A 26,158-nucleotide genomic window follows, 5' to 3' on the forward strand; every position below is an offset into this window, starting at 1 on the left:
TGCTGCAACTATCTTTTTATAGTCTAAGGATCTTTTTATATGGCTTTGCTGTTCTCTAGGAAAATTGGTCCTCTTAAACTCCTGTGCTAAAATGCTTCTACATCTAGAAGATATGAGGCTGAATCTTCTTTCTTCTCTTCAGAAGATAAAGTCTGATCATTAAACATGCTGCATCAGTCTAGCCATCATCTCCATACATTTCCGCTTTACCAGAGTAAATCTTGTTTATGACAATTGAATGAAAAAGTCATTGGGGGGCAGGGTGCATGTGCTGAGCCACTGGAAAAAGATACAGCCAGCTTTTCCCCGAATAATAGATTTTGTCTGCCCAAGGAGACAAAAAGTTAAATTTATTTTCCAACAATGAGTATTTCTAAGAATCTGTATTTTGTCGAACCCTCTTTTTCATGCAGGAAAACTACTTGTATTCTAGACACTCAGGACTGCACTCTCTCATTTTGGATTATGTGTAAATGCAGCTTGAGTCACCTCTTATAAATTTTCTGCTCTGCCGAACTGATGCAGTAAATAAATAATGCTTCTTCTAAAGAATAATCAAAACATAACTATATACTTTCTTTTAAGCAAAAGCTGCCTGATACCTTACCTTCCATTAAGATTTCAGATATGGACAGACCAGTCTTTTCTGACTGTACACATTTAACGTGGCATTGAGTATATTGAATCTTCTTACAAATAAATATCTCACCACTTAGAAGTGCACAGTGACTCCCCATGATCCTTATGTAAAGTTATGCCCAAATGAACATGGATCAAGGTTCTCATTAGCAGCCTGTGAATACATATTCAAGTTTTGCATTTAATCCAACCAATAAATTCAGTTGGTTGGATTAAATGCAGTGGCAAATCCTTCTAGACAAAGGGTTGTATAGTGGTGTTTTTCCAGAAATACAGTTTCAGTGGGCTCATCTACCTGAGATGCTGACCGCACAGTAGCCTGATATTACTGTGCAGTAGCATCTCATGGCAAAAGCAGTGTTACGTATTAGGTTGCTGTGCAGTAGTGTCTCTGAAAAAACGTTTGCTGGCACTATGCAGTAACTCCAGCTACTGCGCGTTTATTTAGTACTTGCTTATACAAGTACAAAATAAACGCACAGTAACCACTGAATTTGTACTGCAGTTGTACATGCAAAGGAAAAGCTGTTTGTTCAGAAATCAAATACTTTGTCCTGTTTAAGTTGGGGCCCAGAAATCCCCCATGAAAGGAAGCAGAGTCAGATCCCTGATGAGGCTACTCTTAAAACTACACCACAGCTACCACCCTCATGCTCCTTTCCAGGGCACTGGAAGGTAAAGTGGGTATAAGACAATGTCAGAAACCTTTATCTTCACTGCTTCAGTGGATGGGGAAGGGTTGTGTGTGAGGAAAGGGGAAGAAGGTTTTTCCAAACTGATCAGTTTGTATCTATACCTGCCAGTCAGGAAGCCTAATTATGACCAAGTATTGTTACAAAATGTAGATCGGTGTTCAGCAGTTGTGTGTGTGGTGGGGGGGATATTTAAGCCATTAGGAGAAATGAGTTCACAGGCTGCACACCCTGCACTTCTCTATATATATCGCAATGAAACTATAAAAAGATGGCTTCTCAGTCACATTTTCTGCTGATCACGTCTCACACAGCTCCATATGAATTCAAAGTACTAGAATGCACAGTGATCAAATAGGAAGACTTTCATTTGGGCATGCATCTTTGTAATGAAAAATGAACATCTCTGGTATGATAATGTAAGGTCTAATGCTTGAAGTTAGCATTAATAACTTTTTCTAAAGTAGTAGTTTAAAAAATCATGGTTTTTTGTCGTCTTTTTTTCCCCCCAGAGCTCAAGGACTTGCATGAATGGTACAAATAGATTCAGAGTCCAGAAACCAAACCTAAGTACTAAGGAAACTAGCCAATCTCAGGTAAAGTTAAACAAAACTTTATTAAGTTACCAGTGCAGCATTTTTTTCAAAGATCAAATAGAGTCTTCACAATAAAAAGGGATTTAGCACTTCAATATTCCAGCCAGCTAAACAGCTCATAGAAGAAGATAAATATATAAACACTGCAAATTTCTCTAAAGCAAGTTGCATTGCTCCAAGGGTTCTCTCTGAGCAAAATGCCCAATAATCAAGGGATGAGCAGAAACTGAAAAACCTGCATTGAAAATTCCCCCTTTTTAGGAGAATTTTAGGTGAAAAATTTGTATCTGTGACCCATTTTACAGTAATAATTTCATTAGGGAAATAAAACTGCTGAACAGAGTAATGTGCTACACAGCACAGGGCACACAGAAACAGAACACAACTCTACCTTTCTCTTTAGATCTTTTTGTTTATCAAATATACTGATCCTGAGAGAAGTTAATTGATTTTCTTTTTAAATCAGCAAGTAAAAGAGAAGCTGTTTCCCCCACTCATATTAATCAGTTTTCTTCATGGTTCAAAGTCACTAATGCCAATAGGAGTCTATCCATTGATTTCTAAGAGCATGGCTCAGACCCTTACTGAGCAGCAGACGGGATTTATGTTGGCCTAGTGAATTGCACTACACCTGAACCTGTCCAGAGGTAATGCTGGATATTAGGTGAAGGGATTTGGGTAGGACCGTAGCATGTAAACTGAATGTCTACTAGTTGGGAATGAGCATAGTTTACCAAATTAGGACACAGCATTTGCTAACTGACCAGCAGAAAGTAAGCCCTGAAAGCCACAGTGTTTACACAGTGATACTTTGCTTTGGACTGTGTTAACCACTTTTTTGTATGTTCAAAAAACTGTTAAACTTGAGTTGGCTTCAAGCAGCTTTGTAAGCAGAAGGGTGATGATGCAGTCTGTTTGGAATAGAGGGGGTTCAGTCTCTATTTCTTGCAAAAAAAAAAAAGTCCAAGCTCATGTACTTCCATTGTGTTCACCCTGCTGTTTATGTGGCAAGTGAATTCATTTGAAGGAATATCCAAGGGAAGAAACTGAATTTTAATCGGTTGGAGTTTATTCATAGGAATCCCATTTTTAAGTTTAAAAAAATCATTTACAAACGTTGGTTTGAATCTAACGCTTTTGTTGCGTCACTCCTTGCGGTGGACATTTTGAAATCTTTTATGATGAAACTAAGTGGGTAGTCATTAAAACTTTCCACACCAAATTTTGACCAGCTCTCCTCCATTATCTTTATGTTCAGTCAAACTAACCAAACCACTCACCTAGATTTATTCAGTGCCCACAACAAACTACTTGAGTACAATCTATGACCCAGAAATGATTTGCCAGCGCTATTCAGTGAATACTTTTTAAACAATGGATGAAAACGTGTGTGTCAGTGGCTAGGGGCTTTTTCGTGGTTGGTTTGTTTGTTTGTTTGTTTGTTGGGGGGGGGGTTGGACAATTCCTGAGCACAAAAACGCTAAATAAAACTTCCAACTTACTGGCTGTAAATTGCTGTTCCACCACTAGTTGCAACTTTCACTGATTACCCTTGCTGTTCAGTTTCTGCAGAGAGACGAAATCAGCTGAATTGGCAAAGACTCTGTCTGCCTACCCTGAGAGGGACTTCTTTGTGAACATGAGAGGGGCACTGACAAGGTAGCATGGGAGCCCTCGCTGCCATACCTTATCAGATAGCATACTCCTTCTCTGGGCTGTACTTGTGTGGAATACAAGGAAATAGCAAGGCTTAAAGGTATCCACTGCTCTTGCTTTTATGACCCCACACTTTCGCCTCTGAGCAAGAAGTGGTAATCTTGCTCCTGTTAAAGGAGAATTGAGTGTGATTGCTTATTTTTACAGTGGGCATCTTTTAGCTATGTTGAGCTGATTATCACTGTTTAACTTTTGTGCCTATACAAACAGCAGATGTTCAGCAGTTTTGAACTGGCCTATTCCTAGCATGGCAGGCTGGCAGCTCTTTCTGATTCTTAGCTGACCATTCTACATACTATAAAAAGAAAGCAAGTACTGAGTGCAAGTGATGATTGAAAGCAAACTGTATTCTAGGTGCATGACCTGAATACCTCCCTGTGTTGCCTGTCATGTCAGGTTGGCTTCTTAAATTATATGGAATTGAGCAATAATGAATCCTTCCCCGTAGCTCAGACGTGTACCATATGTCTAGTTACTCCTTCTGACAAGAGGACAAAGCTAAACAGCATTATCCCTGTCAAGGCCAAATTGCTTTTTTTTTTCATCCAGCCACGTCCAGCACTGAATCCCATATTACTGATGAATATCTCCGACATGAATTTCTAAAATAAGCTACTTATGTGTGTGCTGGTAATTCCACTTCAAAATTCTAATCTCTGTGCTTTTATGTATTTAAAATTATTGTTTGAGAAATGAGCAGCATTTACTCAGCCCATTCCAGTTGGGTTTATTGTGTTTACAAATCCTGGGGGGGTTTCCTTCATCTTCAGTCAAGCAAAACTCACGCTGAAATCAATGGGAAGTTTGCCCACACAAAGCTGGGAGAGACGTGACCTGTTTTTGGTTTTGATTTGTGGTTGGCATTGCTGGTTTGAATTGCAAATGTCAAAATAATTATGAAGCATCAAAGAAGTTATGGTTACTCAAAATTAAAGCTGAATCAATTGTTGACTGTTGAGAAGACTTAAAAATCATTTGATAAAATATCCAATTGTGTTCATCTGTAATATCTGCTTCCATGTCGCTTTGTTTTAATGTTAATCAGAATCTTTCCCTTCTGATTCCCAAGTTGCTGGTAGAACTGTAAGTTGCAACAGCAACCAATCCTATATTTTATTTTTACCATTTGGCAAAGCAGTACTGATATCCACCGACAGTTTTAAAATCAACACTTCTGTCTTCAGAAATAGATGCGAGTCCTGAAACTTGAATTCAGGTTTCAGCTTCCCCAAAGTCCCATAATGTTAACACCAGAGATTTTAGTGAAATGTGGTCTTTAAATGAAATCAGTGACTTCATACCCCCAAAGCTAGACTGGAATGTCCTGCTCATGTTAAGTAGTCTTTTACTTTTTAAGTAGTCCTGCCAGAGTCAATGGAGTGTAGAGCCACGTACTGCTCAGTGTAAGGAAAGCAATTAGAATCCAGTTCTTCAACAAAGGTTTTAAGTTCTGCTCATTCAAAGGTGAAACTGCATGAAGGATTAGGACTGAAAATGAGGTGAGAAACAAAATTAACTTGTGAGACTCTTAAAACTAGGTACACTTTATACAGGCCTCTTTATACTGTTGAATTTGAAGATACAAGGAACAAAAATTTGGAAACCAAGTTTAACATGTACATGGAATCCAGATAACATACAATATAATGCACAAGTACTGCAAGAAGTTGTAAGTTGCAGTAGTTCAAACACCCAGCATTCAAATTTGGTTTGCACCTTTGAATTATAAGTGAAATAGATCAGAATTTACAGTTCTATGCAAGGTAAATGCTGATGTAACTGTTTCGCTTGAAATAAACTCACAATGCAGGCAGTGACTTGATTTCATAAGTAAAAGCAGCCTTAAACAATAATGGTTACTGACAATATTGCATAACCCTCCAAGTAGAAGGGATTTCAAAATCCGCATATTGTCTCCTGTACAAGTAAAAATGAAGACTAATACCTTGGTGGTTTAAAATATGCATGTTAATTTTTGTCTTTTGGGTGTGCTGATGATGGGGGAAATTGCAGGCACCAGAGATGCAGCAGTTACTTTCTGACAATGAAAACTGTGCAACGTCACTGAACATTAACATGCCAGTCAGTGAAGAAAATAGAACTGGAACATCACCTATAAGCTTCCTTGGTGCCTTGCGAATACCTGTAAGTACAGGAATTATTCTTATTCCACAGAGACTTGGCTTTTGGCTTACAGAATTCATTTTTTTGAAATGGAGAATGGATGAGACTGGTTTTCCTATCTAGAAACTGGTGTACTATTCAGGTGCCTTAAGATTTGTCTGAATGTTGAGAAGCCTAGTGTTTTGGTGTGACGAAGTGGGAGTTGTTATCAGAGGTGGAGTGAATACAGAAAGGGAATACCTTTAGCTTCAAGGTGAACACTGCAAAAATACATTGATTATAGCTTATAATTTTCGTACAGCCAGAAAAACCAACATGCAAGTTAAACTTGCTCCTGGGTGATTTGAACTTGTAAAACATGCACTTGCACAGTACAGAATTGGCACAGAAATTTGTTGACATTATTAATTGTGTGAAGCTGTATCAACATGTGACGGAAGATAAGTGACAGGTCAGGTAATGAACTGTGAGTTGTTGGGGACAGGTGTGGGGTAGAAGCAGCAACTGGGGGAAAAATGAAGTGCATGGAGCCAATTTTCTAACAGGCACATAATGCCCCTTTTCTCCTTGAAATCTAGGGTAAGAGACTAATTCTAAGTAGAGCTGATGAAGAAATTTCTGCTAAAATGTGTTTGCAACTGAAAATGTAGCTTCCACAGGGATTAAACTTGTCCTTATGAAAATGACCAAGTTCTGTCATAAAATTCTCTTTTTTTTCTTTTTGATGAAAAACCCTAAACAAAATGGTTTTAATGGCGACCGGTTCCACCTGAAGGTGTGTATGGCAGTTTATCAAGCAAAATCAGAATATTTTTAGTTGTTTCTGCATCTGCCTGCTGTCAGGCCTCAGCGCATTCCTTGTGCTTTCCTGCTCTTCTGTGGGCCAGGTCTCCAAAGGTGAACTATGTCTGGTATGATCCACTGCAGTCTCCTATGACTGACCTGTCACAGTACATCAGTGGAGTCCTAGGACCATGATGTATTGTGGGAGATGTAGTTTGGATGAGGAACCTGGCCCAGTAAGGGTATGAGGCATTCAAACTACAAGTTCAACAATTTCACTTCGAATTTTATAGTAGCTAAAATATGAGTGAAACACCTTCCAAGTTGCCTATTGACAGTTTCCATAAAAGCAGTGGGTTGTATTCAGTCCTGGTCCAAGCAAACCACCACTCTCCAAAACAAGTTTGATTGTGCTTTTCTACAGCACAATATAATTTGGACTATTGTCAAAAGTGGCATTGTCTCTTCAGAAGATGGCTTCACCCAAAGTCTCATACATTATGATAATTGTCATTTTCAAAAACTCTTAATTTTAGAGTGTTCTTTTATGGTTTACATTGAGAAGTGTCATGCAGCTCAATTTCTTTACACAGCAATCTGAAAAGAAAGAAGTGAAGTTTATTTCAATTCAAGAGCAATCTCTCTGAGCCCACACACATTTAAATGAAGTCCTAGTGGAGATGATGTGGGGGAAAAGATTTTGATCTTTAGATAATAGGTTAAAATGCCTAAAATCTGCTGCTACTGACTTCTTGAATCTTGATACCTCTCATATACTTCATTTGGCACTAACTTGTAAAAAAGAATAGTATGTTAGATGGAGCAAAGTAGGTATTGGTATGTGTATTAGTCCAACAGCACAGAATGATCCCTGTGGGAGTAGCACTGTGGCAGCCTAGTGAAATCATAGAAAATGAGGGTTGGAAGGGACCTCAGGAGGACATCTAGTCTAACACACTGCTCAAAGCAGGACCATCCCCAACAATATCATCCCAGTAAAGGCTTTGTCTTGCTGGATCTTAAAAATCTCCAAGGATGGATTGAAATTTCATACAACAGTCAGAGAAAGGCAAACAGTGCAGGGAGAAGAAACTGGAGTAGGTTATTTAGTGGTAAAATGCACATCATCTGTACAGTAATAGCTAAGTCTTACACATAATTATCAGTAGATGGAATGGGGTAAAATAATCCTCCGATTTGTAAGGGGTTGTGAACTCACTGATTTTTATCTAGAGACCACACTTCACCAAAATCTCTGGTGTTAACATTATGGGACTTTGGGGAAGCTGAAACCTAAATTTGTCTCTGTTTGGCTTTGCTGACCCCATGTAGCATACTGGCTGTTTAGGTCAATGGGGGGACACCACCTTAAGCTACTGCAATACAAATACCTATCTTGGTATATCCAGGAAGATCCAGGAAAATGTATGAATAAAATTAGGGGCTCTCCAAAGTGGTTATGAACACTGTCTTTTGCTATTAACATTCTCTCTGTGGTTAATTTCGGAGAGTTACTGAGAGAGACACAAGTGGAATACTGCAGTCTGCTTTGAGCATAAGGTTCATACTCCTAGAGGAAGAATCCCCTAAGGAATTGCTGAGAGAGAGGTTTAAGATGTCACTTAGAGATTTTATACTCTTGTTGTTTAGCATATAAACCAAGCAACGCAACAGTGACTGTTTAGGTACTAACCTTGCTGCTTTTTCTTCTTGTAGGGAGTCATAGAATTTTCCCTGTGTTTGTTATTTGCTAAATTGGTCAGTTACACTTTCCTTTTCTGGCTTCCTCTCTATATCACAAATGTAGGTAAGTATCAATGTAAAAGAAACAAATGTTTGGTTAAAAATTGTTCTTCAGTTTGGTGAACTTGATTAAATAAGAATAAACATATTGCCAGGGTTGCTGATACAGTAATGCAAGTTAAAGACTACAGTTAAGTGTACACCTCAGCTGGCTCATTAATTGTACACCTCAGTGGCCATGTTGTTACTGCAGTCACTTAGTATTACAGTATTTTTTTAATGAAATATTTTGACACTCGGAAACAAAGCTACATCACTAAGATTTGCAACTTCCAGGGATAAACTATATTAATATTTTTGCGGTGGTTATTTCCTATCACTTGGTACATGTCACTGGGCATGTCTATACAAGATGCTGAGACGCCATAGTGATGAGCTGCAGTGACATAGCTTGTCACTACAGCGACATAGCATCAGCAGGCACAAACCTTGATGCTGCCGTTACTGTGCAGTAGCAACAAGGTAGTGTGTAGTAGGGTTGGATTGGAAAAGACCTGTGTGGTGCCGGGACTGTGCAGTACCTGTAGTTACTGTGCAGTCATTTACTACTTGCTTTTAGTTTACAAGTAGCTAAAGCAAGTACTAAATGACTGCACGGTAAACACTCATATAGTAGCAGCAGCATCACGGTTCATGTCTGCCGACACTACATTGCCATAGCAATGAGCTATGTTACCATAGCTATCATTATGGTGGCATAGTGTCTTGTGCAGATGCACCCAGTGACATTTACCAAGTGATATGAAATAACCACTACGAAAATATGAATATAGTTTATCCCTGAAAGTTTCAAGTCTTAGTGATGTCGCTTTTGCTCTAAGTCAGAATATTCCATTAAAAAACACCATAGTAATAACACATATAAAATAATGCTTTTATATCCTGAAGCAGCCCAAAGACTGGGGATGCTGGTTTACTGTTTATTTGCTTGCTGACCAATATTAAAAGTGCTTCTTGCCCAAGAAGTTTATTTTCCAGTGCCTATCTTATGGCTTTTAAAATCTGCTGCCACATAAAGAAGCTGTGACTATCATTCATACCAGCGTTTCTCAGCCTGTGGATCATGACCCAAAAGTGGGTGGCAAGAATATTTTAAAGGGTTGCAAGCTGCGGCAGGGTAGAGGGGCCGTGGGACGACACCTGCTTCTTCTAGTGCAGGGAAGGGAGTAGGGGAAAGCTTAGTGGCTGGGCTGGCAGCACTGGGGCCAGTGCCCATGCTCGCAGGGCCAGGGCAGTTGGGAGATGCTGCTCAGGGGGTAGGAGGGACTATGACCTGGCTGGCCTAGCCCAAGGCAGGTTGGGGTGGCACAGGCCTCGCCGCCTCCTGCTTCCAGCCCGTGCCAGGGCTGGACTTGCTTCACTGCTGCCCTCATGAGCCCAGATGCTGCCGCATCTGCCAGGCTCTGGCCCAAGCAGGAAGAGGGGACAGGACTGTGGGTTGGGAATGAAGGACACCAGCATGGCCCCGGGAAAGCAAGGGTCTGTGGGTCAAGACAAGCCATGGATCTTTGCAAATGGGTCCCAGAAGGAAAAAGGTTGAGAACCACTGATTTATACCACCAGCAGCTACCAGCAGAGAATCAGATGGAATGTCTCCAGGAGGCATAGCCTGTCCTCCATGTTACAAATACTTCTGTGGTAATGGACTTTGTGAAAGCAGTCAGTTCAAATTACATTAGATACAGTATTACAGTTTATAACAAAAAAAAATGATTTAGTAGTCTTTTATAAGTGAGTGGTGATGTGAAAGAAAAAGCCATGTAATGTGCACACTTACAGAGAGAAAGATAGCTAGACTCATTACTGCAAATGTTTGGCTTTTGGAGTGTTATTTGTTGACAATTTTCAATCAAAAATTAATGTCTCTTTTCAATCCAGTATTTTTAAGGAGTACATTAATTTGGCTTAGCAAAGAGAACCTGATTCCTATTGAGGACAATAGAAATATTCCCTTTGACTTCAGTGGGAGTTGGATCGGAACAAATAAGTGACTGACTACCAAACATGAGCTGGTATACCAGACACAGTTGCAGTGGTAATATACCAGTAGCAGTAAAAGGTCCCTTTGTCCTAGTATAACTATCTAGTGATACAGTAATAGTTCTGATATGGTGGTACTGGTTGAAATAAAAAAAAATAACACCCAACCGATATTATACTGGTACAACAGCTGTCTGTATAGTGGAATTTATGTGTCCTTTTGAATACCATGAGAACAGCAGTTTTAATCAGCTGTATTTTGCTTTTCTTCTTAGAGCACCTTGATGCCAAAAGAGCTGGAGATCTTTCTACACTGTTTGATGTGGGGGGAATCTTTGGTAAGTTAACTTTTGATTTTAAATCTGACTCATCTAAGACAATGTGTAGCACACGGCTACTAGATTTTACTTTTTCACTATGAAATCAGGCTTTGGTCTTGGTCCACTAAAAATTATGGCAAAATATGAATCTAAGTAGGATTGGACCCTCAGGGCAAAATCCATTTGCCACCTCCCCAGCCTGAGTACATGGGCTGGAGGAATGAATCCACAGCCCTTAGACTGCCCTTAGACTGCTCTGGTGCTGCCCCATAGCCCTCTCCTGTCCTTTTTGTCACCTCATGCCTTCCTCTTCAGACAACTATCCTATGCATGCACTTGCTTATTAGAATGATGCCAGTTCTGTTGCTGGAGGCCTTCCACAGTTGGAAAGGTGCAGAGACTAGATTTTTCCTTTAACCTCTAAGAAGCATTGTTGTCAGCTTCAGGCCTTTGTGTTTAAAATCTCTAGAGTTTGAGGAGATGATGTTAAATTAAAAATTCCATTACTATAATACTCTGCTGCTATATTTTCTCACATACAATATGTCCCAGAATACAGTATGCAGGCAGAATAAAGAAAAAAGTTCTTTCTTGCAGTAAATTACAGAGTAGCAGCAGTGATGGAGCCTGTTCATTGTTCTGTGCCCTGTGAGGTGCATGCAGATTCTTGTGCTTTTGCCTGGTAAGGCACAAAATGCTCTTACTGTATTTCTTGCATATTCTGTGCACTCAGTTTCCAGCAGCTGTTTTTTTCCAGGGGAGAAAAAAAGCTGTATGTGAAAAAATATGGTATGTTTGTATTTCATGCTAAGGACCTTCTCAGTCAGCATAACGGTGGTACAAGTCAGTGGAATGAGGGCTTCCATTCAGTTCCACTTTGGAGATGCTCAAGTAGTTTGACCTCTGGGTTTCCTATGTACTTCTAACCTGTCACCTAAGGGGCCTCTGCCAGTTCAGCAGAAGACAGCAACAGGGGTGAGCTGAGGAGGTGTGGCTGGATCCAGAGTTACGCAGGCCAGTGGCTCATGCTGTTCATGTGATGGCAAGGTTTAGCAGCCATGGCTCCAGCCTGGCCTGGAATTTCACCTGCACTATTCCTTACCTTTTGGGCTCTCTGTAGGTGAAGTTTTACTCTTCCCCACCCCTCAACACACACACAACTGAAAACCCATATGGATGGCACTGAAGGAAGGAAAGTGATTTTTGTCCAGTAGTCTAAGCATGGATCTTGCTAAGGTGCAAATCAAAGCCTCAGAAGTAATTGTAGAGCTGGACAAGGTACATTATGGATGAGCAGGGCAAATACAGCCAGAAAATATACTGGGCTTAGGTTTCCTTTGGAAGGAAAGGGGTAGGGTGTTGAGGGCAGTAGAGCTGGTTGATCTGGGAACATAAAAGAATGACAGTAAAAGTGATGGATTAATTATTACAATAATGATGGGGTCAAATGAAATAGGAGAGAACTCTTCAAAAGTATTTGTATCTGGAGGACATGCTGGCCAGGACATTGAGCCCTGGGTCTCTTCTTCCCTTGACACCAGGCTGCCATTTCCTGAGTTTTATTTTGTTTTGGATCAGAAACAAATGAACCCATCTTTCTGCATTGCAGTAACACCTAGGTGCTCTAGTCATGGATGAGGGCACCACAGTGTTAGCCACTGTACACACATGGCATAAAGAGGGTGCATTTCCAAGAGAACACCTAATATGCATAAACAAAGAGTCAATAGGTGGTTTCAGACAAATGGCAGAGGGGCTGGGGGTGGGGGGAAGAGGTGAGCAAGGCAATAAGAGAAGACTCAATCCCTGCTCTGCTCCCTTCCAGATAGTCAAGCCTGTATCCAGTATTAAACTGAAAGCTGACACTAGGCAACTTCTGATATAACTAGCAAGTAGTTTGTAGCTTAACATATGTAGTGGGATATGCTCTGAATCTTACATTTGAAATTGGATGGGATATGGAGGATTCTGGTGTGAGACCTGATATATTCCTCCTCTAGAAGAGGTGGAGGCCTTCATTATTTGTGCATTACAAGAGGCTGATTGGATATAGATGGGTTCCTGATGCCACAGTGAAGTCTAATTCTCATCCATGACTATCAGTATAGTGACATCTAAGTGTTTCCTCCCTTTATATCCTTGTGGGTGTTTAGAAGGTCTCAGAATAAAACAAAAAACAAAAAAAGAGCAATGAAGCTAAAATATTTGATTAATTTTGGCATAGATAATATTAAGGCTGCTACTAATATGAACTGTGTTTTCATTCCTCTACTCCATTGGTGTATAAGTCTACTTTTAAATGATTTGCCCTGATTTTAGGCAAGTACTTCATAAGCTTTGTTCAAGTTTGGTGCATAAAATTCTTGCTCTGTAATGTCTCTCTCTCAGGTGGAATTTTGGCAGGCATCATTTCAGATAGATTGGAAAAAAGGGCTTCGACCTGTGGCATGATGTTATTCCTAGCCGCACCCACAGTAAGAGATGTCCTCTTTATTATACTCTTGTCTTCTTTCGTGCCGCTGTAGTTTTAGTTCTGCCAGCATTTCCACTAAAAGCTCCTGTTCTCAAGAGCTTCTAAAAAAGTCACTCCAGCAAGAGCAAATACAGAGGGTTGGGAGGGCTTTAACTTTAAAAAATGGTACAATGTCTATTTCAGGACTCCATGAAAAATTATCACTTTCAGCTATCTTTCTACTGAACTCCTATTACTCAGTTTTGCAGCTCGTAATCAGACAGTGCCTGGCAGTTTACCTTCTTTTATTTTATTTTATTTTGTTTAAAACAGCCATCAAATCATTAAAATCCCTGAGCTAATGTTTGAAAGCTATCTGCTGCAGACAGGCAGTGCATGCTTTTTAGCATAGACTGAACTGTATGAATATCAACAGTATTGTGTCTTATGCTGAAGTGAGCAACCTGACTGGTTAAAACAGTTGATCACATCAGCTATCTCTTGTCTTTGAGAGTTTTATATGATAGGGGATGCATGGGAAAATGAAGCAGCCAGAATAACAAACCTAATAACTTTGCATAACAGACAACTGGCTTTCTCGGTGTGATTTTGAAGTGTCTTATGAAAACCTGCAGTTCTGTGAAGACTAAGGAGTCTCAACTGCCTATTGTTCAGCATCATTGAAGTTACTCCCTATTGTTCAGCATCATTGAAGTTACTCCTGATTCGTGTTAGGAAAAGTAAAAGATCAGTCAAGCCTGAATCTGCTGTTCTAACTGCTGCTGTTTGCTCTTTCATACCCACTAGTTGTACATGTTCTCTGCAGTCAGTAAAATGGGCCTCGAGGCCACCATAGGTGAGTATTTAAATTATTTTTTGCCTGTTCTTAATTCAGTTTATCTTTTTTACTTCAATTCCATTCAGATTGGTATTTCTGAGGTAGATGATAATGACCTGGCTTTTGAGAGGTGCTGAATACTTGCAGCTTGCATTTCAGTCAGTCGGATATGTGTTTCCTAGTTTTAATAGACATAAGCCACCCAGAGAAAGGTTAGGTGAAAGCATTTCAGTACTTCCGTGGGAGGCCACAGGGGAAAAATACTGCAGTAAACTTGGCTCTGGTGAACAGGTCCTGATATACCCCTCTTATGTAACTGTAGGCTGCCACCAAGTCCCCCCTGAGCCTTCTCTTCTCCAGACTAAAGAGTCCCAAATCCCTCAGCTTCTCCTCGTACGGCCTGCCCTGCAGGCCTTGAATTATACAAGTGGCTCTCTCAAGCTTTTTCACATCCCTCTTGAAGTGGGGGGCCCAAAACTGGATGCAGAACTTTACCTGCGGCCTCACCATGGCTGAGTACAGCGAGAGGATGACCTCCCTGGGTTTGCTTGAGATGCACACCAGAGTTTGGTTTGCTTTGCCAGCCACAGCATTGCATTGGTGACTCATATTCATCTTGTGGTCAATCAGGACCCCCAAGTCTCTTTCGGTCATGGTGCTAGCAAGTGTAGCACTGCCGAGCCTGTAAGTGTGCTGAGGGTTCTTCCTACCTAGGTGAAGCACCTTACTCTTCTCAACATTGAAGGCCATCTGGTTTTGGTCATCCCACCCTGAGAACGTGTCCAAGTCAGCCTTTATCCCCAGCCTGTCCTGTGGTGTGACTGCCCTCCTCCATAATTTGGTGTCATCTGTGAACTTTGCCAGTTTGCATCTGACTCCTGACTCCAGATCGTTAATAAAGACGTTAAAGACTACCTGCCCAAGTACCGAGCCTTGAGGGACTCCGCTCCTCACCCTGTGCCATGCTGATTTGGTCCCATCAGCTAGTACTCTTTGGGTCCAACCCCATAGCCAGTTACCTAGCCATTGGACCATAAGATGATCAAGGCCACAGTTCCCTAGCTTAGCCATAAGGACATTGTGGGGAACTAGGTCAAAGGCTTTCTTGAAATCCAGATATATAACATCCATGTCATCTCCCTTGTCCGGGACTCGTGTCACCTGGTCATAGGAGATGAGATTGGTCAGGCAAGACCTGCCAGTCACAAAGCCATGTTGGCTGGCCTTCAGAAGCTTGCCTTCTGTTAGTCTGGTGTTGATGGATCCCCTGACAATTTTCTCTAGGATTTTTTTCAAGGAAGGATGTCAAACTGGTTGGTCTAATTCCCTGAGTCATCCCTCCTCCCTTTCTTGAAGATAGGGACCATGGTGGCTCTTTTCCAGTCTTCTGGGACCTCGCCCGAGTGCCATAAATTTTCAAATATCTTTGCCGGGGGGGGGGGGAGGAGTTACAATGATGTCTGCCAGCTCCTTGACTCTCAGGTGCATTCTGCCAGGGCCTGCGAATTGTGACTGTCTAGATTCTCAAGGTGTTCCTTCACCTGATCCACATCAATTTTGGGCCTGGCCCCCACTCCCAGGCTGGTTTGTATCCTTTCTGACAGTGCAATCCCTTTGGAAGGGTGAAAATCTGATGTGAAAAAGTCATTTAGGAGATTGGCCTTTTCTTGGGTATCAGATGTCAACTGCCTAGTTTGATCCAGGGGCCCAATCCTATCTTTATTCTTTTTTTGCCTTCCACATATCTGAAGAAGGACTTTTTGTTGTCCTTGGTGTAGTTGGGAAATGGTGTAGTTGGGAAATGAGTGAAAGGGGGCATGGCGGACACCCTTTAGTGAACACCTAATACTTGGCAAAGGTCTGCTATGTTCCTTTCGTCAAATGTCAGAGATGGTTAAATAGACCCTTGTACGTCATACCATATGCCACTCATGTCTTTTAAAAGGGACCCAATTCAGAACATAGCTTAAATATACATAAAATCATAGAATCTGGCAAAGTAGGTTGTTGCCTATGAAAGCTCATGCCTCTAAGTTGGTCTCTAAGGTGCCACCCTGCCTTGCCTTCTGCTTGACTATACAGAATTTGTTGGAGGTCTCCTATGAATTACAAAAAAAAAAAAAGGTGTTGAAGTGTCAGTGCTGGCAGAGTTGTACTTTTGTGGCCAAGGTACCCAAAGCCCTTGCAAAGTGTTAGGGCTCCGTTTTGTTAAGCACTACACCAGCAGATCCAGGGATGCTCCTTGCTTACCTTCTGTAACAAATGAGGGTTTGGGGATGGGCAAGACTCTTTTTTTATAGCTTTGCTTGGAGAAGTCCCCTCTTTGTGCTTAAATCTATCCATTAGTAGGTGGACAACTTTACCCTTGCTTTCTTGGAAGCCTTCTTAAAGATTCTGAATCAGAATTGTACATGCTATTAGGCATAATCTCATAATTACTATATATTCCTTCAGTAAATGTAATTTACGCTAAGTGCTCTGAGTTTAAATCCTCACACATTGCCATAGTTAGCACTGATTTCCAAAACACTCAAGTTTATTCAGTATTCTTTCCCTGCCTCCCCGCAGTCATGCTACTCATCAGTGGAGCCCTAGTGAATGGCCCCTACGCACTGATTACAACCGCAGTCTCGGCTGACTTGGTGAGTTTGCTCTTTGTTTCATGGTTAGCCGGCAGCTCCATTCATGTGCCTGCATGAAGTGGGGAAACCTGTTTCTATGAAACAGTGGTTCCCAACCTTGTTAGACTTAAGACACACCTTGGAAAATGCCAGGTCTTAGCTTTTGCTTACTTTTTACTACAAAAAAAAAATAGAGCAGTTCTTCTGTTGCAGAGAGCTCAGGAACACCACGACAGGTCAGAATGTTTTTAACTCTGTGAGTATCTATTTGAAATCCTTGGGTTCATCTCGTGAATTGTATGTAAGCTTTTGCACACCTAACTACACTAATGGTGCATGGGACTCTTAAACAGATCTCATGGCACTCGTGCTGCATCACGCTGGTTGAGAATCGCTGCTAGGAAGACTAAAAAATAAGCAGTGAGGGATTGATCCTCCACAGTGACAGCACGTGCTTAAGTAGAAGGCAAGGAGCAATGTACAGGACAGGGAGCATCAGTAAGCTCCATCCTATATTAATGCTCGTGAGTGGCCCTGGCCTGCAGATTAGCCTGGCCTAGTAGCAGAAACCAAAGAGTGGATCTAGGAGGTCACCACCCAGCATGAATGAGAAAAGCACATACTCTACCCATGGCTTACCTATTTTAATTGCACCCTTGAGAGTAAGGGAAAGAGGGTGCAAAATGAGCTTGTGGTGTTCATCCCAGGGCTTGGAGCACCATGCCTGGCTCCAACCCTTATATCTGCCTCCATCCACCCTTGTACTTTATCCAAGTCAGCTTATGCCCCACCCAATATTCCTATTGCATATACCACACAAGGTCTCAGGCTGAGATGTAATAAATCCTCCATGAAAACCTCACCCTGGTATCTTGTCTTCAATGTTGCTTTTTTATGATACGTACAAATTATGGTTTTGAAATATGCTGAATGTATATAGCCCTGTAGATACAGGACAGGCAGCAGAACTTAAAATCTACCCCTGGCCTCTTTGGGGATCTATTCTAAACAAACCATCTTTAAGCTTGAGAAGGAAGTTTACCCTTCATATCCATTCAGTTGTCAGTCATTGCAAAGAGGCTATTAACTAGGATGCAGGATCTGATGATGTGGATACCTGTGTTCCAGCAGCTGGACTGAATTGATTTTCTCACATATTGCCAAACAGCCCTCTATTATGAATGAGACTTCAGGCCACTGGTAACCTAAACTGAATTCTACATGGTCCCCTGGAAACGAAAAGGCCCCTGTCCTATTATCAGCCATCTGAACCATCCAGGTTCCATTTGTGCCTTGTTATAAAATTATTCCTGTCATTGTTAGCCTCACTTTGCAATGCTTATTTAGTAATAGAGTATATAAAGTGGCCTTTACAACCACTTCCTCTTAATGCCTTTGGCTCTGTAATCCTCTAAATGGGCTTTTTAAATTATTCCAGTGCTGTAGCTTTGTTAGTGTTGCACGTCCAGCTTGTGACTTTTTTCTGTTCCACAGTGCCTTCTTGACCAGGGGAACAATGGCTGCAATAACCTTGTAGCTTCTGAGCAAATCACCAGTGGGAAATGCTTTCTGTTCTGCATGTACCATGTGTAAGCAGCACAGACAGTTATTTTATAATAAGGAATGTGCTTAAGATAAATGAGAAGAGTATAAACAGTAGAGATGGGTCATACGGGTGGTGTAACCAATGATAAAAAGGTCTTGCCCTAATTATTTAAGGCTGCTTCCTTAAGTAAATGCTAATGTTTACTTTGTCATTGTAAGAACAGAAGCATAAAGCAGATGTAAATGGTTACATACTGATTGTTTGTCACTGCAGGGCACCCACAAAAGTCTGAAAGGGAATGCAAGAGCCCTGTCCACAGTGACAGCTATCATCGATGGAACTGGTTCTGTAGGTAAGTCGGTGTTCTGAAGCTGTTGGTCTTGACTATAGGAGGTTACAGTGACTGCAGAGGTTAACCAAAAGACCTAGTTGCTGAATAAGAGGATGGATCAGCTCTGAAAGGGGACTACACCAGCAGAATTATGGAACCCAGCACTTGTCCCAGTGACATGGGGATAAGAAATGTTCAGGTTATACAAGTAGAAAGAGGCTTTTTCTAAAGCAGCCGAGCTGCAAGATTCACATGGACTGTGTGTCAAGCTGGATCCTTTCCACCTTACCCACTCCAGCTTTGCAAGTGGGGAGCTGTGCAAAGGCAGCCTTAAGCATTCTTTATGATGCCTCAAATATGGGACAGACCTGGCCACAGACTGGTACCTGGCCCAGTGTATGCCAGCTGTCAAGGAACTGTCTTAGCCTTGAAAAATCAGTGATGTCTTGGTTATAGCAATAGTTGGGTGGGGATGGTGTTGGAGTCAACATGGTGAACCTGCACCACCTGGGAATTCCTCCTGCTATGGGGAATCCTTCCATATAGGGCATCTTTACACTTGCTCTGAGGGTTGCGGGGCAGCGTTTTGATTAACACGGCTCTAAGAGCGTCTCGTGTATTCAGTGTCCCACCACTTCAAAATGCCAGCAGGGGCACTTTAACTCAAGTTCATTTGATAAGCTTTTTAGTTAAAATGCCCCTGCCACCATTTTGAAAGGTGGGGATGCTGAATACACAAGACGTGGAGGCTGTTGGAGGCAGTTGGAGCCACACTAATTAGCACACTCCAAAAGACTCGATTAATTAAGTCTGCTCTGACGCGTTGTAATTATAGTGCGTCAGAGCAGCATCCCTACATGTCTGCAGACACCCGTATACCTTAGCCAGCTATTCAAGTCTTGGGACAGTTTTTTGCTGCGCTGTCATAGGAACAGTATGAAGCCATACTGTATAATAACTTATCCACCCTTCACGCATTCTCCTACAAATAGCTGTCAATATGGGATTTGCTTTCTAGAGAAGCCAGGACAGAAAATGAATAAAATACCTAAATGTAGAATATCTGGTAGTAACTTTTTTATATCACATCAATTTTAACAAGCTAGTATATCCATCCTGTATTGCAGGTGCTGCTCTAGGACCTCTGTTAGCTGGTCTCATTTCTCCTTCTGGCTGGAACAATGTATTTTACATGCTCATGGTGGCAGATGCGTGTGCCTTACTGGTGAGTCACTGTCTATGTTACTTTTGTATCAAGCTATTTGTATGAAAATGCTCATTTCCTCAATTTAATGCCATTTGCTGAATCCGTTTCAGAGGACTGTGTTTCCATTCAAATGCAGAGGATTTTTTACAACTGAGGCGTAAAGATGACAATTTCGGAATCCTCTTAAATTTTAATTCAAAAGCATAGTTTGTCTTTAGTACACTTTGGTTTCTGGATGATGTGTGTATATAACAGCGCTTTAGAGGAGTTTTAGTGAACAGTATTGCAAGCAAAAATTCACATATAAATCTGGGAGGACCACTCGGTTTGGTCTAGAGAAGAATTCTTTTGATTTACTTTGTTACAAGTTAACAGTGAAGCAGCAAAGCCAATTTGCTGAAGTAGTAGCAAATGTTTACTGCATTGCCTCAGCATCCATACTGTCAGGGTAAGGAAACTCAGGAGCTAACCACACACTGTCCAGTTGTGCCTTGCTTTCAGCACTTCTTTCACTTATTTGACTTAAGAAAAAGGTAGTGGATGGGATAATCAGAGGAGTAGGGTCTGCTCTGATTTCTCTTTCTTTGCCTTCCATTCTGTAAAGCACAAAACAAGGTGTCGAGATCTGGGAACAAGTGACTTGCTGGCATGTAGTTCCATTGAAATCAGTGATATTATATCTGCAGAACTTGACTTGTAGATTCTGTTTCAGGTTTTGCCACAAAGCTCCTAGGTGTTTTATCTTTATGACTCCATTTCCTGCTCTGCCAGAGTGCTGGAGCAACAATGCTGACCTACTACACAGAGGTCCAGTGAACTTTCACTTACTAACCCTTTGTGAATCCTCAATAGAAGGGATTCCCTTAGGGGTCAGCAGTGTGAGATGCTCCATTCAGCCTGGCCCCTCCGGTCTGAGCTGCTCAATGACAGAACCAGATACCTTGGAAGAGTTAAATGACTTCAGTGGCATCCAAGGAAATGCAGGTTCCTCCTCTGAGGTTTGTTTTATCTTAATCCACATTATAAAGTTGTCCCACTGAGACCTCTGGAGATCAAATCAATAAAATGGATATGCTAGTTAATAACTGACAAGAGCTCCTATGAATACTCTATTGTGACCTAAAACCTACTTTTATTGTACGCTGAAAGATTTGCCTTCCCTTTTAACTGTCCCATGCCATGGACAGATGGAGGAGATAAGTGTGACTTTCTAAGGCAGAATGAAACTGCTGCTTCCTAACTGCCATGCTTTGTCAAGTAAATGTGTGTGTTATAAAGCACTATAAAAAGTTGTTTACAGAGCCATTACTGGTGCTGCAGGAATTTCTCCTGTCTACTAGGTAATTTCCCTGTCAGCCTGATAAATCCTGTTGCTCATACTTACTGGTTTGTTTTTTCTCCCTCTTGCCAGTAAAGCTTTTCAAGCCCTTGTAGTTAAGATGTGACTCTTTTTCCAAATGTCCCATGAGCAGGTTAGACCCTCAAAATCCATTAAAGCCCTGCAGCACTTGGGCAGCTGATGTCCGCCCACACCTTCGTAAATCAGATGTCACTTTTTTAAACATGCTTATAACTAGGTAACCTGGTTAACAGCCAGAGATCATGAAAGTTTGCATTTGGCTCTTAGCGTGGCTGTGCATGCCCATGTTGTGCATACAAATCACTGTTCAGAAGGCAGAAACTATAAAGGACCTGGTTCTGAAAACACCAAAGTACTTGGAAATTTTACTTGTGCAAATTGTCATACAAATCAAGCTATTCTCATACCAAACAGTTTTGCTCAATCATGCCCAGAAATGTGAATCTTGGAGCACTGTTGATACACTACCATTTTAATTTAAGTCTTGGACTCCCTCTGCTGGTTTTTTGTGAACCGTACTAGCACTTTAAAATGATTCATGCTACAAATGGGAACTTCACTGAGGATTTCCAAGGGATTTCTTATCCCAGGTGTAGAAGAACAACAACAAGTTGTTTGACATGTTAATTAAAAAGGCTTTGCCACCTTTGGGTTAGGTTTTTGTTGTTTTCTTTCCTTACCTTGTGGTTTGGTTTGCTGAAGTTCTTTTTTTCATTTTGCCACAGAGACAGTCGGGAAGAGGCAGAGGAGAGAATGGGGGAGAAAAATAGTGTGTGGCCAGGAAACTACAGCTAGCTTTTTCATTTTCCAGTTTTGTCAAAAAGGAGGATTTTTGTAAATCTGTTCTGTTTTGAAATGTATCCGTTGGTTCTAAGCCTGACCAGTACCAGCAGGCTTGTATGCATCACCTTGCCATTAATGGTGCAAAATCATTTTCCAGTGATATACTAATTATCCATAAGTACAGTGAGGTTTTTTAGTTGTTCAAACTGCAATAACATATTAAATGTAAAAGTTAGAGAATGACAGTGTGCATTTTAAACTGAAACATAACTCCGTGGTGCATCTAGGCAGAGTTTTAATGCGAGTTTATTTTTATGCAGTTCTTAGTCCGTCTTATACGGAAGGAGCTCAGATGTAGAATGGATCATACCTTGTAAGTATTACTGGTGTTTAATGATCATTAAATATTTTACTATGTTTATTTTTAGCTTGCTTCCCTCTTATTCCAGAAATAATGGATTCCTTATGTTCATGTGTCCCAACCTACCTTTTACCCCCAAATAGCAACACCACTACTTTTTTTTAATCATGATGATTTTTTTTCTCTATTGATTTTATAAAACTAGCAGGGAACATTAGACTCCTAAAAGGCACGTGACAGCTTTCTTCAAAAGACGTACCCATCTCAGTTTTTTACCCTTGAGCTGGTAGACTAAGTTCTTTGAGAGTTTTTAATAGTAGCAAATTATACTTTTTCATTCCACAAGACCTCTGGGTAAAAAGGGTTATTCTGAGTCTAAACTAATGTACATTTGGAGAAATTCCACTAAATCAGTGGAACTGAATTCCTTTTACACTTGTGTAAGTAAAATAAGGTGCAATCCTCCCTCCATAATTATAAGAAGATGAGGCATGGAATAGAAAAGGTATATAACAAAGAATGCATACAGGATATGGAAGTTATTAAGCTCTTCTGTTTTGCTTGCTGTGCTTTCACAGGTTTAAAGAACACTGAGTAATGATATCTTGGACTTGGAATAAGGTCTGTGCGAGTGATCAGAACTCCTCCCTCAAAGACTTTTCAGAATAACTTATTCAATATTTAAGAGATTGTTTTCATGAAGGATTTTGTACTCTTGCCAGAAGACAATTTAGAAATTCACTAGTTGAATTTCTGGTGAAGTTTTTTCTTTTTTGCACATGCATCAATACCTCAGCATGTTGACTGTCTTATGAACTAGAAAGAGACAGAAGCTTTAGGAAGCTGCTACAAGTATGCCTTAACTGAGCCAGAAAGAAATACCAAGTGCCTTTGGATTCATTTGGATAGGATATTTCAATTAAACATTTAAACTGCGTTTTTGATCAAAAAACAAGGAGATTTGAGAACAGAGCGTGAAGAAAATAAGCTCTTCAGCTACTCCAGCAGTGGACTCTGCCAGTATTGTTAACAAAACATCAGTGATCAAAGTTTCCTTCATGTCATCTCTTAAGAGAAGATCCTAATACTATATGTGAATTTTCCAGCTGGCTACAATTCACTGCTATTCAATATTCTGAAACTGTTCAACAGAATAATACCAGAGCCAGACCATATTGCTATGGTTTAACTTCATCACTAACTTAATCCTGTACAGTAGGATCCCAAAGGCAACATTCAGCTATTTTGTGTGTGACATAATGAAACTTACACCTAAGTACTAAGTTGGGTGCCTCTACTGACCTCTGGCTAGATATTATTGCCCGATTGGGATTGTCTGAAAAGAAGGCTCAACTAGCAAAGAAGCTTATTAGAGCTCAGCATTTCCTACAAGGGTCTCATAATGCTATTATAAGCTGGGTGGACAAACTACATGTTTGCTATTTTATTGCTTGTCTAGGCCACTCTGGGGTAGCAAAGGATAATATCTTGTCTCACTGGTAATGGAAGCTTTAGCATTAATTTTTGAGGGTTGAACAAAAATAGGCTGACTTTGACCCTGACTTCACAAAAATTTCAGTGCAGGCACCTACCACACCACTAGTGGGGTGCATGCGGACATAAGGATCTTCCTGAAGACAGCTTAGTACAGGATCAGGCCTTTAATCAGAGCACCAAAAACATGCTCAGAGAGAGGCCGGTGGTTCATGTTCATTGCATGTATTGCACGTGTGTGTGTATGGTAAAAGTAATCTGGGATGTGGTATCAAAGGAAATGTCATGGCACATGTTATCCTGAAAGTGCAGTTGTTTGTGTTTTCTTAACATACAGGTTGGTTTTTTTTTCATCTGACAGTTTCTCTCCTTCTGAGAGAGAACATGTTTCTAGGGAACATACTAAGATGCAACAAAATACAGAGTTTCTGTAAAGGAGGCATTGATACAGATTGAATGCAATGGTTAAATAGACACATTCTATGTTTGTTAAAAGATGTATTTATTAAAACTTTTAAGCAACCATAATGTTTTGAATGTTCTGAGTTTTGCTTTAAGCTTTGCAAAACAAGACAGTACTGTATATACTTGACTTGGTGGACAAAATACCACTTCTTAAAATAACCCTACAAAAACATACTGATACACTCTTTTTTTTGTCCACCAACTGCTGGTTCTGTGTTGTTTTAGCTCGATATTTGTACTTTGAGGGATGTTGTTCTGAATTGTTCAAACTTTGACCTTCTCATTTTTGAACACAGAACAATTGTGTGGGTTTCTGTATTTTGGCCTTGATTCAGCAAAGTATATAAGCGGGTGCTTAAATCCCACTGACTGAACTGAAACTTGGCACATATTTAAAGTTAAGCATGTGCTTAACTATTTTGCTGAATCAAAGTGTTTGCTTGCAATAAGGAACCTCCAAAGGCTTCAGTCAAACAAAGTTTTCTAGCATTCATCATCCAAAGTCTTTGTGTGATGAATGCTAGACACCACCACCAGGCCTGCAAAGATTTATAGAAATGCTTAACCTGACACATACCATACCCAATAGTACCACTGATTTTTTGTAATGGGGGTCTCAGTGCATAAAATTAAGCATTTGCCTTAGTCTTTATAGGATTGGGGTCCTGGTTATCACAACCTTTTATACTGTTAGACACTGCATCTCCAAAGTTGTTTGTTAAAGCTGTATTGCTAAGGCTATTGTCTTAGGTGTTTCTAATTGTATTTATTAATAGAAATATACTGTTGTAACAATGTTTAATGAACTCCAAATTTGGGGTGTTTTTCTTCTTGGGAGCTGATTTTATTTATTTTTTTAAAAAGCCTTTGGAGTATAAAGACCTAGATTTGAACTAATGAACATGATTGCTCTGAGGAATTGGGTTTCTGGTACCTAACACTCTGTCCTTTTCGATTCAGGAGTTTAATGTTCTAGAAGGATGACACACATTTTAAAAAATGAAGTGCAGTTTTCTTGAGAGGTGGAATGTTAAGAATTTCTTACAACCTTTTATTTGGGGTTGAGTTAGGGAATCCACATCTGTAAATCGGGAAGGACAGATTAAAATGATAGCTGGCATATTTAACAGTCAAAATATTGTGCAGAATAATAAAATGGCTGAAACATGACTGATGTTTGTTTCTTAAAGTGCTAGGAAATGTAATCATTTCAATTTCAGGCTACAAAAAATGCTTTGGCCACTGGAATTCAATGCTGCTCAATCTGTAAGGGCCGTGTCTGCCATGGGAATTCTGCCTACCTAAGAACAGCAGTATCAGGCTCTTACTTTTCAGAGGACCTTTAGTCCAGCTTTAAAATCTGTGTCCATACTTTGCAATTACAGTCACTTTGCACTGCAGAAAATTGAACTAGTGGATCTAACTTCCATAACCAACTTGTCTGAAGGGCAGGTCACTAGGCACCAATGTTCTTTTATTTTGCTGTTGCAAATATGCAGTACAAGAGTGAAATTGCTTCTCTCCTAAAACCAGCCCTAAAAATCCCTGAGTGCTAATCAAACAGTGTGTTTTGGTACCATCAGGTGTCAATGCGCCTTCACCTGATGAAGCAAATCAGCTGGCAAATGCACACTGGAATGCAAAACTGCAATGGGCAAAATAGGGTTCATATCTTAGTGTGAAATGTGTCATTTTGTTAATGCTAATTATTTGGGAGTTAAAATGTTTTTTACATTGTGTTGAATAAAAGCTGAATTCTTTATTAAAGGGGGACATGTTGACTCTTTTCTGCCTCTAATCTGTTCCTGAAAAAGCTGTCCATCTTGTGCATGTGTGGGATAGGCATCCTCTTGGGGAGAGGGTCTGTCTTTCTAGAGACAGTTGTGGAAATAGTTTATTTAGGAAAAACAACTCTTATCTGTCTTCCAGGCACACAGGCTTTCTCACCTGAATGAGCACATGGTTATTCCCCTGCCCTTTGAAACCTAGAACACCACCGTTCTCTATCGGCTATATCAGTGGGAGAGGTTATGCTTTCCTCTCTGTC

The 26,158-nt window shown here is 40.6% G+C and overlaps 1 protein-coding gene across 2 annotated transcripts in view; it reads left to right on the forward strand.

The window, feature by feature from the left end:
• The window catches only part of SLC37A1 (solute carrier family 37 member 1), a 48,026-nt gene extending 22,148 nt beyond the window's left edge, over positions 1–25,878 (forward strand). For both annotated transcript variants that reach the window (XM_090061308.1, XM_090061318.1), the window contains exons 10-20: positions 1,844–1,927; positions 5,657–5,788; positions 8,267–8,357; positions 10,609–10,671; positions 13,042–13,127; positions 13,913–13,961; positions 16,512–16,585; positions 18,384–18,462; positions 19,569–19,666; positions 22,112–22,164; positions 22,731–25,878. In XM_090061308.1, coding sequence (XP_089917434.1) covers positions 1,844–1,927; positions 5,657–5,788; positions 8,267–8,357; positions 10,609–10,671; positions 13,042–13,127; positions 13,913–13,961; positions 16,512–16,585; positions 18,384–18,462; positions 19,569–19,666; positions 22,112–22,164; positions 22,731–22,746 — 825 coding nt within the window. In that variant the 3' untranslated portion in view covers positions 22,747–25,878. The remainder of the gene's footprint in view (positions 1–1,843; positions 1,928–5,656; positions 5,789–8,266; positions 8,358–10,608; positions 10,672–13,041; positions 13,128–13,912; positions 13,962–16,511; positions 16,586–18,383; positions 18,463–19,568; positions 19,667–22,111; positions 22,165–22,730) is intronic.
• The last annotated feature ends 280 nt before the right edge of the window (positions 25,879–26,158 follow it).

The sequence above is a fragment of the Crocodylus siamensis genome, chromosome 1 (genome assembly GCF_052110815.1).
Source record: "Crocodylus siamensis isolate JL-2025a chromosome 1, ASM5211081v1, whole genome shotgun sequence".
NCBI lineage: Eukaryota > Metazoa > Chordata > Crocodylia > Crocodylidae > Crocodylus > Crocodylus siamensis.